This window comes from Hemicordylus capensis, chromosome 2 (genome assembly GCF_027244095.1).
Source record: "Hemicordylus capensis ecotype Gifberg chromosome 2, rHemCap1.1.pri, whole genome shotgun sequence".
Lineage (NCBI taxonomy): Eukaryota > Metazoa > Chordata > Lepidosauria > Squamata > Cordylidae > Hemicordylus > Hemicordylus capensis.
The window spans coordinates 43,715,920-43,731,594 of NC_069658.1; the positions used below are offsets into that span (position 1 = coordinate 43,715,920).

Consider the following 15,675-nt stretch of genomic DNA (forward strand, 5'->3'; position numbering starts at 1 on the left):
CTGTTCCCAAGCCATTAAGTGCTTTATAGGTAATAACCAGCACTTCGTATTTCACCCAGAAACACATTGGCAGCCAGTGCAGTTCTGTTATGTAGTCCCTTCGAGTTGTCCCAGAGACCAATCTGGCTTCTGCATTCTGTACCAATTGTGGTTTCCGGATTACATACAAAGGGAGCCCCACATTGAGCGCATTACAGTAGTCAAGCCTGGAAGTTCCCAGCATATGTACCACTGTTTTAAGGTCATTTATTTCCAGAGATGGATGTAGCTGTCTTATCAGCCGAATAAACCAATAGTGTTTTAGCAGTTCCATAACTGGCTGTAAAAGTATACGTTGTAAGCGATATAAGAATAAATGAAAATATAACAATATCCTTGCTCCAAACCCTAATATAAATTAGGGTAGCTTATGGTATTTCTGTGTTTAAAAACGTCTGCTGTGTTCTATTAGACCTCTTGGCTCTAGAGATGCTAATGTATTTCTGTGTAGCATGTTCAAATACATAATAAATCTCTAAGGTACCACAAGACTTTGTTACTAGATGTTTATTATTTTTATTATCATCTTGCTATCCTGAGTCCCCAAAGCAAGTTAAAATATTAATAAAAAGCAATGAATACGTTGGTTGACATGGATGCTAAATTACTTTGTATTTCCTATCGAAATTTAGAGGTTGTCCTTTAGAGTAGCTCCAGAGTAACACTGTTGAGTAATTTAGTCTGGATGTCAGCCATTAAAACTTCCATCAGCATTTCTGGTAGAGGGTGACTGGTTGCTGATGTATCCAGTTCCCAGAAGGGAGCAGCCAGACAACTGCTCTTAGGGTGGTGGATGGCTCTGGCTCTCTGAGGTCTCCCGCTGCTGCACCTGAGTGAGATGTCCGCAGATGGACAGCTCTTGGAGAGGAAGGGCTGGATGACAGTTGGTTTCAGCCAGGCTGATGTAGTTGAACAAGATTGGGGAATTGCTTTAGAACTGATTGACATTATTGCTAAAGAGAGGCACTTGAACCATCCATACCATCCCCTGTCCCCTTCTTTTCTCTTCTAGCATTCCCTTTCCTCCTTACAGCTGATTTTTTAATCTAAGATGTTAAGAAAGAGAGCCTGTTTGTGGGCTCTCCCAGGGAGCACCCCTCTATGTCTGATTTGGAACTACAAGCCTGTAGTTATGACTGTTTGCACTCTGGATCCCACGGGAGAATGAGATCTCTATTTTGTCTCGCCTGCAGCTAACTCAAAGGGTATGTCACTTTGGCACGTAGCCTGGGAGAAGGAACTCTTAGGTCAGGTTCAAATTCCAGGACTGCAGGAGAACTTCCCTGTGCTTGTCACCCCCCTGATTACTTACAGGTGGGAAGCCAGAGTAGATGTGATTTAATCAAGTGCTATTCTTTTAAAGAATCAGCCAAATATTCTCCCTATGTTGGCACAGTGAATCAGGTCAAGATGATCTTTCCTCCTCAAGAAGGAGTGATAAGAAAATAACAGGTCATCTCCTTTGCTAACGAGTATGTTGATGGCTGGATCAAGGTGTGGGAATCTAGCTTGTTTACATTTTAGCCACCCCCAGATATTCCAAAAAACACAAAAGATAAACTTTGATGTATCCATTTTGTTTCTCTCTTCACGGGTCTTTTCAGACCTTTCCCAGCCTTTGCTGAAGAAGAGGTCCACTCCTCACATTTCAGTAGGACAATGCCTCATCCTGTCCTTTGTCCCTATTGCTCCCTTTTTCCAGATGCGATTATCATAACGCCTTCAGGCAAGAATTTTCCTATAAGAGATCAACACACAATCAATCAGTGTGTCTCCTGGGACACTTATGTCTCTATCCTAGATTCACCAGGTGTTTCTTCCTCAGGTCCACCAGCTACGTTTTCCTATGTCTTGGCACAGGCACCTCTATGTTGTCCTATCTTGACTCTCACTTCTACTTTCCCTTTGCCTTTGGACCAGACTTTTTCCTAGCTGGGTCAGTGCAGCACTCCTGGATGCAAGATTCTGATTCCTTTTTGGATTTTGCCTGGCTTCTGGACCTCTGCCTGGTCCCTGGGTTCCCACTCCCGCCTTCCTGCCTGCCTCGAAGGAAAGAAGCCTCTCGATAATGACCAAGCTACAAGGGTTCACAGCATTCCTCTGGGAAGGAGTGAGGAAGTATAAAATCCCTGCTCTCATACTCCCTTTCCTCTTTACTCCTTCTAAAATCCAAAATTGTCTGTTTCTCTCTTGTCAGCCTTGAGTGAACTTAATTCTGAAATTCAAGCCAAATTGCATCTTTGTCAGCTGAAACAGTTGTTTATAACTTCTTGGTCTTGCTAGTCATGGTTGTTCAATATTGTTGCTAATTTATTATTGTTTCTCATTTATTATTATTTATTTGACATATTTATTTCCTGCCCAAAACTTATGTCTCTGGGCAGCTTACAATAAAAAGCTTAAATTATAATAATTTTAAAATTTAAAACAATGTTAAAAACTATCAGAACAGTATCTAGTTAAAAACATGGGTGAACACATGTGACTTGACTGATTTTTTAATTGTCAGAGATGAGGAGGCTCTTATTTCGGCAGAGAGTGCATTCCAGAACCTCAGGACAGCAATGGAGGAGGCCTGTCCCTGAGTAGCCACCAGACGGGTCGGTGGCAACTGCAGACGAACCTCCCCTGATTATTTCAATGGGTGGTGAGGTTCATAGTGACTCTCAATACTGGAGTGATATGGTCTCTCTGAGATGATCCAGAGACCAACCTGGCTGCTGCATTCTGAACCAACTGCAGTTTCCGGACTATATACAAAGGCAGCCCCACATAGAGCGCATTGCAGCAGTCAAGCATTAAACCATTATTTTTCTCTTCCTGTACCCCCAAAACCCTTCAATAAATCTCATTTTACTTTTGAACTTTAACCTCTCTGTTCAGTTGTTTCCATGACCAAAACTCTGTACAATTTTATTTTGAAAGTCGGACTGTTCCATTTCAAGTTAGCTAATTACCCCACACAAGCCTAAAACATAACTTGGGGTCCCCACCAATGTTCCGGTAGCAGTTCCATTAGCAAAGGCGAGAACATACCCACACACTATTGAACTACATGATAGGCTAGAAAAATAGCCACATACCCCTGTTGTAGTAGTAGTTAGAATTATTACTACTAGTAGTAATACTAGTTATTATACTGTTTTCAACCAAGAAGTTCTCAAAGTAGTTTGTTGGAAAAGGTATATGCTTCCGTGTCGCACAAGAACTCACAATTTAAAAAGAAACACATGGTAGAACCCAGCAACAGCCACTGGAAAGCTCCTAAAATTCCTCTCTATAAGCATAACTACACCCCCTTTCTCTTTACTCAGTTTTCAGATGTTAAACGCAGGACAACACTGATTATTTTTTTTTAAAGAGCCACTAAAAGGTTCCATTGAGCAAAATGGTGGCTGGCAATGACCTTGGAGGTCATTTCTGGCCATTCAGGAACCATGGATCTGCATATTTTTACTATTTTTTAAACTGTGTATTGTGAGGTTGGGTCTACATTGCCCAGTTGTGGAAATGTGACATGGTGGGTGCTGGGATCGCAGATATTGAGGGCCAACTGTATGGTGTTTGCTTCAAACAGACGACATAACTTCGAACTGCTTCAATCACGAAAACAACCAGCATCATACTTAGGTAGTGAAGAGCATGGGGAGGGAGAGGCTTTTAGTTAGGGATGCACACAAACTGATTTTTTTAATTCTATTTGTGCCCCAAACAAATCACTCCTGATTTGTTTTGTGTCCAAATCTAAACCCTCAAATCACCCCAGATTCAATTTGTATTTGCTTTTATTCGGATTCAAGCCGATTCAGATCACTTAACAAGGTCCTAGGGGCACCAAATTTGGATGGTGGGTAGGTCCCCATGGATGCCACCTACCACCCAAACCTCAAGGCAGTGGGACACTTGATTGACTTTTAATGATTTTTAAAATTTTTACTTATTTTGAACATTTCCGCCATAGGAAACAATGGAGATTCAAAGTTGCCATATCCTAACCCTAACACAGATCCCCAGCTTTCATTTTAAAAAACAAAACTCTAGCCCTTGTAGAAGTGGAGTTATGGAGCAAAATGTGCAGTCATTATTTTTTCAAGAGTTTGGATTCTTTCGTGTATAATAACTTTTCCTCATAATGAATCTCTATGAGGATTCATTGCACACCTTCATTTCTTCTGTCTGTTTAGTCTGTCACTCCCATGTGCCAACTACCCCCTCCCCCCCACAAACACACTCATTCCCCCCCCACTCATTTTATTTTTAAGGTACTTTTGAAGTGTTCAGATTCTTTGATGTCTTCATTACACATCTTGATTTCTTCTGTTCATTTTGACCCCACTGCTTTCCAGGTGAGGATGCAGAATTAGTGGCATCCCATGTTCCAACTACCCCGCAAACCACAGACCACTGGGTACACAGTTTATATTTTAGGAATTTTTGAGGTGTTTAGACTCTTTGGTGTGTAAAGAATCTTCATAGGGATTCATTATGAGGAAAGGTTATTAGACACCAAGGAACCTAAACACTTGAAAAAAATCCTAGAACATAAACTGAGTTCAATCTATAGAACATAAACCCCACAGCCGTGGGCGGGGGTGTAGTTGGCACATGGCAGTTGACAGTTGGCACTGTCAAAAAGACAGTCAAAATGAATAGAAGAAATGAAAGTGTGTAATGAATCCTCATAGGAATTCATTGAGGGAAAGTTATTATACACCAAAGAATCCAAACACTTGAAAAATAGTGACAACACATTTTGCTCCATAACTCCACTTCTACAAGGGCTATAGCTTAGCTTTTTTTTTTTTTTTTTTTTAATGAAAGCTGAGAGTCTGGGGGACTTAATAGGAGGGGTCCAAATCTCGAATCAATTCAAATTGAATCAGGTGCAATTCGATTTGTACCCAAATCTAGCCAATGAACCACAGGGATGATTTGTTTTGTCTCCAAATCACCCGAATCAGCTAGATCCGGGTACAAATCAATTTGTACCCGAATCAGTTTGCACATCCCTTTTCTCAGTGTGTCAGCACCAGGGACAGGACTTCAGGGTGTGCTCTGAACGTGTACAGTGTCACTTGAGAAATAAAAAATCTGAGCAGGGCTTGTATTGCAGCCACATCTAGTATACTGTGTAGCACTGTTCCCTCTAAGGCATGCGTACGTGTGCACGCTCACAAGTTTTTTTTATGTCCGCTCAGTTAATTTTAGATCTCACTCAGCTTGATTCAGGAAGGCCCCATTCTGAATGCAGGTGCGCACACACTGCCTGGAATCTACCGCCCAGAACAAAACTCATTCCTCACACAGATGAGAAAAATTAGAGGGACCACTGCTGTGCAGCTCTAGTTGCTCCATCCTATATAAAGCTGGACAAGGTATAGGGAAGGGTGACTATAGCTTAATTGTAGTGGAACATTTTGCCTACAAAGATGAAGATGGGATTTCAGAAAAAATCTGGATGAGTATGAGCATTATAGAATTTCTTAAAACTATGAACTCTCTGGAGGGTCAAAATACTAGAATTTGTGTCATTCAGTGAATCTTGGTAGGAAATGCAAGATGGACGAAAGAATTCATTGCTACAACATTGGATGGCAGAGTATTAGAAAAAAATGGTAGGGGTCAGTATCAATGACTCTTAGCCATGATGGGGTGGGGGGGTGGGGAAAGCAATATTTCAACAATATGGATGCTATGTACACAATCACAGGATGGCTGTATCCTTGTTTGTGAGTTTTCCAGGGCCCTGTGACTCACAACTATTACAGACATTCAATTGATTCGATCTTTGGTCTGATCCAGAGATGCGGTTCTTCATTTATTTTCATATGAAGATGTAGCATGTTTTGTGGCTAGAAATGAAATATCCCCCCAAATATATACTATTGGTCTTCTGGTTTATTTTAATTGCATTAAGATAAAATAGTAGAAAAGCAGTTTTCTATATTCTAAAAAAACGTTCCATGCTAATAAGTGTATTAAATATTTTACATATGTATAAAACCTGTTGTACAAAATTCCTGTATTTCATAGAATATAGATAAAAGGTGAAACAAAGCATTCATACTATGCACTATATAATTAATATTTCATAGTGGAAATGCAAAAAACAGAGAAACATGCTAGTCATTCATTTATGCTATATTGGATGTTTTCAGGCATGTGGTAACTATCAACATTCTAATTTTGATTTCAGGACTATAGTGTATATATAAAGGAAAACTGAGAAGTTAAAGAGTTCTCCTTAACAAAATAAATGTATTAAGTTTATTTATTATTTATTTATTATTTATTTATTATTAAAACTTTTATACCGCCCTTCCAAAAGGCTCAGGGCGGTTTACATTAAAACACCATTAAAATCAGTTAATAATTAAAACAAAAATTATAAAGCATAAAACAATGATTAACCATTAAAAAAATATAAAACAACAATTAAATAATCAGAACAATTTAAAAACAAGTACTAAAAAGCTGAGAAAGCCTGGTTGAAGAGATGTGTTTTCAGGTGTTTTCTGAAAATTGCCAGAGATGGGGAGGATCGTATCTCAGCAGGGAGCGCATTCCACAATCTCGGGGCAGCAGCTGAGAAGGCCCGTCTCTGTGTAGCCACCAAACGAGTTGGTGGCAACTGGAGACGGACCTCCTCAAGTGACCTCAATGGCCGGTGGAGCTCATAGCGAAGAAGACGCTCTCTTAAATACCCAGGGCCTAAGCCGTTTAGGGCTTTATAAGTTATAACTAGCACTATGTATTTTGCCTGGAAACCTATCGGCAGCCAGTGTAACTCCATCAACAAAGGAGTAATGTGGTCTCTCCGAGATGACCCAGAGACCAACCTGGCTGCCGCATTCTGAACCAACTGAAGTTTCCGGACTACGTACAAAGGCAGCCCCATGTAGAGCGCATTACAGAAGTCCAGTCTGGAGGTTACCAACAAATGTACCACTGTTTTGAGGTCATTGATCTCGAGAAACGGGCACAGCTGGCGTATCAGCCGGAGCTGATAGAAAGCACCCCTGGCCACCGCCTCAGCCTGAGAAAGCAAGGAGAGACATTGATCCAGAAGTACTCCCAGACTGCTAACCTGTTCCTTTTGGGGAAGTGTGACCCCATCTAGAACAGTTTGATCAAAATCGTCTCTAGAGTTCCAAACCCGCACAATAAGTACCTCCGTCTTATCTGGATTCAGCTTCAGTTTATTCTCCCTCATCCAGCCCATTACTGCTTCCAGGCAGTCATTTAGAGAGGATATGCCAACTCCTGAAGAAGTTGACATGGAGAAGTAGATCTGGGTGTCATCAGCATACTGGTAGCACCCAGCTCCAAATCCCCTGATGATCTCTCCCAGCGGTTTCCTGTAGATGTTAAAAAGCATTGGAGAGAGTATGGAGCCTTGAGGAACACTATACTTAAGGTCAGATTTTGAAGAGCAACAATCTCCAACCGACACCATCTGGAATCTGTCTGAGAGGTAGGTGCGGAACAACTATAAAACAGTGCCTCCCACCCCCAACCCCCTCAGACGTTCCAGAAGGATACTATGGTCGATAGTATCGAAAGCCGCTGAGAGATCCAAAAGGACCAACAGAGTCACACTTCCTCTGTCAATTGCCAATTAGAGATCATCCATCAGGCCGACCAAGGCAGTCTCCACCCCATAGCCTGCCCGAAAACCAGTTTGAAATGGGTCTAGATAAGTTGTGTTTTATTGATTGTCTTTTTGAATTAATTAGATTCTGTTTTAATAGTTTGATGGTTTTTAATATTTTTAATGTTTTAAGCTTTAAATTGTTGTAATATTTTAACACTTTTACTTGTTTTTATTGTTGTTTGTGTGTGTGTGTGTGAACTGCCCAGAGACTTGTGTTTTGGGTGGTATGCAAATATGTTAAATAAATTAATAAAAATAAAATTGTCTTTTTTTTTGTTAAGGCTTATGTTTAATAAGGGAATATTGCTGTACTTAAGGGATATTGCTGTACTTAGCTTCAAATTAGATCTTTACTTGTGGCAGTAACTTTAGTGTGAAATGTTTACTTTGTATAAACTGCCAGAGATCTTCAATATATCTTTATTCCTTTCTAGCTACTTACAATGACGTATCTGCCATTGGGATGTCTAAATTCAGAGTAGAACAGCAAGGACACCTTGCTTACACATCATCTTCTCTCTCTCTATTTCTCTTAAGGCGTACTTATCGCTAATTCCATGCCTGGCAGCTCCCGCGAGAGTTTGCAAGAGAGCTGCCAGCGGGGGGAGAGGAAAGCGCCAGCGCCGGACAGGCTTGCGGGCAGGAGAAAATGGCAGGGTGGGCAGGCGGGGGGGGGGGGCGGAATGGTGGCGGCGGGGAAGAAAACAGCAGCAGTGGGGGGAGAACTAGAGGTGCAGATGCTTTGTGCCCGGCCCGGCTATTGGTATTTAATGTGTACCACTTTGTCAACAGATTAATTTTTTATTTTAATTTGTGCAATATCCAACCAATATGCTTCTCTGAAGAAAGAAAACTGTGTGAGTGCTTAATATAGGAAATAACTATAGTAATCTGTGCTGTAATTAATAAATATAAAATAGTGCTCAAAGAACTAGACAGACTTGTGATTCACTTTAAACCAGACTAAAGATGCCTGGACCATTTGTGTATGTTTGAGTACTTGATTGAAGAAGAAAAAATTTTGGTACACTGTAATTCTTTGTATGATGGCCTTTGCTTTCTTTTGCAGAAGGAGCTGAGCCTTCCAAGAAGAGGAAGTTTGTAAGTAGCCAATGTTCCTTCCTTTCTTTGTGTTCAGTGCACTGTATGGGGCTTGACAGTTCTTCAGTGTGTCTCTTTTCTTTCCGTGTCTGATGAAATGAAGGTTAAATGTGGCAGTTGATTGGCTTTATGATGTTCACAAAGAAAATAACGATTGTAAACCAGTGCCCTTAGGTCATTGTACTCTGCTGAATGTTTCTGGAGGTCTATTGTAGTGATCTTTAGTAAGGCAGGTATTGTGAAAGACATCCAGGTTTTTAATAAGGCTGTTAGCAATTTTTTTTAAAAAAGGTAAATGTGACTTAGTTTATTATTTTTAGTTTCATGTAGCAATTATTTAAATAGTCAACACCTTTTTGAACATTGCTGAGACTCATTTGGGTTTAATCTGAGTGGCAAAAGATTCAGTGCATGAAATTAAATATATATGAACAGTGAGAGTTATGGATTGTGTTTAGAAACTTGTAAGCATTTATTTTTATTGTTTTAGAAAATCAATGAATACATTAAACTGTCTGGCTATTTTGTGGTTCATTGTATTGTGTAGATTTATGTCCATTGAATTTTTTTTTTAGCCTAGTTTTCTTAAGGAAAGTAAGCTTATGAGATTGCCCGGCATTCTGTGTGAACATGTGTGCCCCACAATCAACCTCGCAATGCCTGGGCAAATATGAACCAAATTGAGTACAGTTCTAGGGATCCATAGGGACTCAGCGGTGTAGTTTGTGAAGATGTCATCCACCCCAGTTCAAGATAGCAGACTCATAAATGTTTGAGGCACAAGTGGGCTAAATTGTGAACCGTCTAATGGATCTGAACCAAATTTGCTACCGTTGTAGGGACACATAGGGACGCCTCTAGTTTATAATGTTGTTGTCCACCCTGATTCAAGATGGTGAACATGTTAACGTTTGAGGTGCAAGTGGGCTAACTTGTGGACCATCTAACCGATTTGAACCAAATTTGTGCAGTTTTAGTGAGTGACACATAGGAACAGCTCAGTGACATAGTTTGTGATGTCATCGACCCCAGTTCAAGATGGCAGATGCATTAACATTTAAGGCTGAAGTGGGCCAACTTGTGAGGATTGTAATTAGCAATTAAGGTTATTATGAACGGAAAGTACGCAGATGAGTTATTACCAGAATAAATTGTCGTTATATGCATTTTAAGCAATTATATTTAAAGGCCTATTTTGCTTGTTTGTGTCAGTTGTAGCAGTAGCAATAGCAATAGCACTTACATTTATATACCGCTCTATAGCCGGAGCTCTCTAAGCGGTTTACAATGATTTAGCTTATTGCCCCCAACATTCTGGGTACTCCCCACTCTGCCCCAAGCATGGTTATACAAAACTGGATGTGCAAAGCTGCCCTTTAATAATAATTGACCATATTTGTTACAGTTGGCTGGTGCTGAATTTAGCACTCATCTTACAATTCCATGACTTTAAAACAGATGTTAACCAAGGATTATGATTACAGGCGTGCCCATGTAAAATATGCCATAATATCCCACATCTTTCACTAAACATGAAGAGTACTTCCAGTGCATATAGCGACTTTATCACATGCATAAGAATCGTTTTGCTAATTAGAGAAGGTGTCAAATTAAAAACAAAACATATGCCTTTCAGAGTGAAACTTTCAGTATCGTGGTCATACTTGAAAAGTACTACTTAGACAGGAGGCTGTTTAATATTAGAAATCTTCATCTAGCAAATCTTTTAAAAGTTTGGTGTGCAATTGTGTACGTTATATCAATGCAATAATTTGAGTTTAAATGAAATACAACATTATGATAGCAGGAAAACATTCATGTGGCTTGTTTCCGCAATCAGAGTTGCAAGAAGTACATTAGAAATAACTGTGGTCCCTGAGTTGCAAGCTGTCATGTGGTGGCACTCAATGTACTTGATAAATTTGAAGATTTTTGCCATTTACATGAGCTTGCTCCATTTTAAGGAAAACTTTTTTTTTTTATTCCAGAACCTCATAGCTTCCTAGAACCTAAAAGGATGCCTTTTGTTTCAGAATCCTGGAACTTCTTCTGATCTGATTAGCACCATTGGCCTAAAATGAATTCATGATTCTTATTCTTTGCCTGAAGCAGGCCTTACACGCATGAATTGTTCAGTGTTTATGCATTCTTTTCTCATGCTCAACAACATAGATTATCATTTAGGCAAACTTTGGTGGTAGCTACCACTACTTCTCCTGTACTTAGCATAAGTTATCCAAATGTATATAGGTCTATTTCGTGACTACAGCTTTTGAAATGAAAACTGCTACTGTTTTTCCTTTTGCATCAGCATCTAGGAATAATAAAATATTGTCCACCAAAATGAAATCAAATTTAATACAATGTTGGGTTTCCCTAGGTTCCAGGTACTTGCAGCAGCTATTAAAATTATGTTCTGTAATTACAGAATTATATTCTGTTCATGAATTTATCTATATCCTTCTTAAAGACATCCAGGATGTTGGCTGTCACCACATCTTGTGCCAGATAATTCCATAGGTTGATTATGTATTGTGTGAAAAAAGTACTTCCTTTTGTTGGTGGGGAGCATCCTGCTCCCTTGAGCTTGAAAAACAGTCTTTGGGGACTTTTGCATACTAACTTATAGTGCCCAAGATGGATAGAAAACATGAAATTTCAAAGAGGTGGTCAAAAGCACATTGAAATTGGAGGTGCTTTTAGACAAATACATTGAAAATGGTTGTTGGCTCTGCTCTAATGTATATTTCTTCTGTGTGCATGATACTTATTCCCTTCATGCAGGTGGTTGTGTTGCTGTTGGACCAAGATTCTCCGAGTCTCTCAAATACAAGCTGCTTTATTAACGTCCAGTTACCCAAAGACCTTTATGTCTGCTCGTCTTTCTTCACCATCTAATACAACTCTCCTTTCTCCCTCAAGTCCCTCCCATCCTATTAACTCGTAACCCTTAAACCTACAACACAATGGTGGTTTTACTCTCATAACTGTTTCCCTTATGGCCCATGTTGGGGAGCTCTCATTAATACAGTACTGAATTCATGGTATGGTTTGAAGAAATGAAATTGTAGGTAATTTATTGGATTAACCTAATTGTCGGGGGCGGGGCGGGACCAGAACACCTGTAAGTGAGTGAATGAGTGAAATACCCTACATCAGGGATGTCAAAATCAATTGGGTGGTGGGCCAAATTTGATTCAAATGCACCTCCAGGGCCATGCACATAACCTACCATAAATGATCATTATGCACAATCATAATACATTTATAATGAGGAGGATGCACGAGGCTACAGGTGGTGGCGGTGGCACCGGATGAAAGAGAGCCCCATTCCTAGACCATAGAGGTTTCCCCTCAACCCCCCTTCAATCCCAGAAAGAAAGGGGGGGGGGCAGAGGCAGAGAGAAAGAGAAACTAGAACAAATAAAAATGCAATTCTTGTCGTAGAATTCCCTGCCTGTTGCCTTTTTCTTTGCCCGCTTTTAGTCTGTGCTCTGCTGCATGGTTGACTCTTCACTTCTGCCAGTGCATGATGTTACTCTTTCTGGTTCTAGCACTTTCCCTGCCTGCTCCTCAATCCCAAATCTGTCCCTCCCTCACCACCTCGGCTGGCTGCTATGGAAATGGACAGATGCTTCCTGCCAGGCCCTAAGGGAAAGATGAGAAGCCCAGTCAGATTCAAGGCTTTGAGAGAGCTACCTCCAGAAATAGTGGCCAAATGTGGGAGCTGAGATTAATTGAGTGGCCATCAAAATTGCTCTGCATGTGCACACTTTATAGGGAAGCTAGGTCCTTGTGTGAGCTGTACAATTGAACTCACAGGGCTATGTCTGGCCTGCGAGGCCATATGTTTGACACCTCTGCCCTACATATTGAGAGAGATAGTTGTGCTGAAAACTTTGAGAATGTATGTATTTTTGGAAATAGCTTCAGACCAAAGCTGTTGCCCTAATTAACATTTAAAGTGCAATTATATGAGGGTGGGAATTAAGTAATCTGTGACACATCTTTTTTTGAATTCTGGCTTCAGAAAATTCTAGTATGACTCATTAAATAACTACTACAGTTCTTTGTATATTTTGTATAGTTCTTGCTGAGTATTTACAGATATGTATTGAAAAGTCTTCTGTGCATTGTGGGCCACAAGGATATTGTGAAAATAGTAGGCGTCTTGTATTAGAAACATGGAGGAAGCATTTGGAATACAATTGCATAAGTAGTTTCCACATATTTTCAAACTTATTTATTCTTTTTTGAATCATATGAAATATGCCAAACTATCGTCGGTGAATTCTTGCGTGGTACCATCTTGTTATATTATCTTAATCAGTTTTCACACCTGGAAAACTTAGACTGTTACAGGTTTGCCACATAATGGTCATAAACCTCATTATGTGTTGGAAGAAAAGAAGCTGATAGCATCGGATGAGGTGCTGAACAGAAGACTCCACATCTACAACTTAATAGGAATTGTTAAGCTTCTTTTTGCTTAAGGCTCATTCTGACAGGTTTTCCAGAAGTTGATAAAGGTTTGTAATTGGTCTCTTTATCTCTGATTTTGAGTGTGGATTATTGGATTACTTTAGGGAAGAAGAGATAAAGACAGGAAATTTAATAGAATCCTGCTGCAATGAAACAATACAAGGACAATGGGCCAGTATTATATTTTATGCAGAAGTCTGAATATTTTTCTATTGTTAACTGTGTGTTCAGCTATGCAGGATTGATATTTGATTTTTGATTGGAATCCAAGTGAAAAATAATGTGTTCTTTGTGCAAATTGCCCCAAACAACATAGCAGTTTGTTATGTTATGTTTTATGTTATGAAACTGCAATATTAGTACATTAGTACCATACAGACCTCCTGCCAGTTGTAAGATCCTCTGTGTATCCTAGGAGGATAGCAGAGTAGTAGTAGTTACTAGTTAAGTCCCTGTCCTGATGTGTTGCTGTATTTATATATGCTGTAGCAGATGCAAGAAAGAAAACAGTGATGGAATGTTTTCAAAACAAATTTTCTAAGTAGCATAGTTCCTTAGTTACGCAATAAAGGAATTGCCCCTTCATCTAGATATCAAGCACCCAGCAGCATGTCTTACAGGGTTACCGTATTCTTTTGTCCATTAAATAAATGAGAAATCAATTATTGTTAAAAGCTGAAGAGAACTTCAAAAGTAGGTTAATAGGTGATGAGTCTTATGAAATAATCACTTGATTTAAGTTGTATATATTATCTGAATTCTTTAGGCAGGGGCCCTGAACACCTTTACCACTGTTAGTGTGATTCATTAATACATGCATGATAACTACTGAAAAGCCAAAGGACTTGGGGTTCTTCCGCTGATCTTGAAAACCACACCTAACCCATAAGTAAAGTTTTAAAAGATTTAGAATAAGTATTTTAGTGTTTGATTTCATCTATCAGATAATATTCCTCATGATTCAATTAAATTGTAGCAGGCTCAAGACTAAGAAAATAATAACTTAAGTTATGGTCTCTAGGCTAGATAGCTTTAGCTTTTCTAGACAGATAGATTAGACAAATTCATAATGGGAAGTTCTGTCCATTAGGGATGTGCAAATTGATTTGGGTAAAAATCAATTTGTACCCGAATCTAGCTGATTCAGGTAATTTGGAGACAAAACAAATCACCCCTGTAGTCCATTGGCTAGATTCAAGTACAAATTGAATTGCGCCTGATTCGATTTGAATCGATTTGAAATTTGGATCCCTCCTATTAATTCCCCCAGATTCCCAGCTTTCATTTAAAAAAAGAAAAAGCTAAACTATAGCCCCTGTAGAAGTGGAATTATGGAGCAAAACGTGTTGTCACTATTTTTCAAGTGTTTGGATTCTTTGGTGTATAATAACTTTCCCTCAATGAATCCCTATGAGGATTCATTACACACTTTCATTTCTTCTATTCATTTGACTGTCTTTTCAACAGTGCCAACTGTCAATTGCCATGTGCCAATGAAACCCCACTCCCACCCGCAAGGCAGTGGGGTACTACTCAGTTTTTTTAGGATTTTTTTCAAGTGTTTAGGCTCCTTGGTGTCTAATAACCTTTCCTCATAATGAATCCCTATGAGGATTCATTACACACCAAAGAGTCTAAACACCTCAAAAATTCCTAAAATATAAACTTGTGTACCCAGTGGTTTGTGGTTTGCAGGCAGTTGGAACATGGGATGCCACTAATTCCCTACCCCCACCTGGAAAGCAGTGGGGTGAAAATGAACAGAAGAAATGAAGGTGTGTAATGAAGACACCAAAGAATCTAAACACTTCAAAAATACTTAAAAAATAAACTGAGTGCCGTGTGTGTGTGTGTGTGTGTGTGTGTGTGGTGTAGTTGACACATGGCAGTTGACAGTTGGCACTGTCCAATGATAGTCAAAATGAACAGAAGAAATGAAGGTGTGCAATGAATCCTCATAGAGATTCATTATGAGGAAAAGTTATTAGACACCAAAAAATCTAAACATTTCAATATTCCTAAAAATTAAAATGAGTACCTCACTGCCTTGCAGGGTGTGTGTGTGTGTGTGTGTGTGTGTGTGTGTGTGTGTGTGGTGTAGTTGACACATGGCAGTAGACAGTTGGCATTGTGTAGTGACAGTCAAAATGAACAGAAGACATGTGTGCAATGAATCCTCATAGGGATTCATTATGAGGAAAAGTTTTATACACCAAAAAATCCAAACACTTGAACAAGAATGACTGCACATTTTGCTCCATAACTCCACTTCTATAAGGGCTAGAGCTTAGCTTTTTAAAAATAAAATAAAATTGAAAGCTGGGGATCCGTGTTAGGGTTAGAATAGGGCAACTTCGAATCCCAATTGTTTCCTATGGTGGAAATGTTCAAAATCAGTA

General features: G+C 39.5%; 1 protein-coding gene across 10 annotated transcripts in view; it reads left to right on the forward strand.

The window, feature by feature from the left end:
- Positions 1 to 15,675, forward strand: part of MAST4 (microtubule associated serine/threonine kinase family member 4) — a 443,961-nt gene that overhangs the window by 201,459 nt on the left and 226,827 nt on the right. For all 10 annotated transcript variants that reach the window (XM_053288780.1, XM_053288778.1, XM_053288779.1 and 7 more), the window contains one exon: positions 8,763 to 8,794. In XM_053288780.1, coding sequence (XP_053144755.1) covers positions 8,763 to 8,794 — 32 coding nt within the window. The remainder of the gene's footprint in view (positions 1 to 8,762; positions 8,795 to 15,675) is intronic.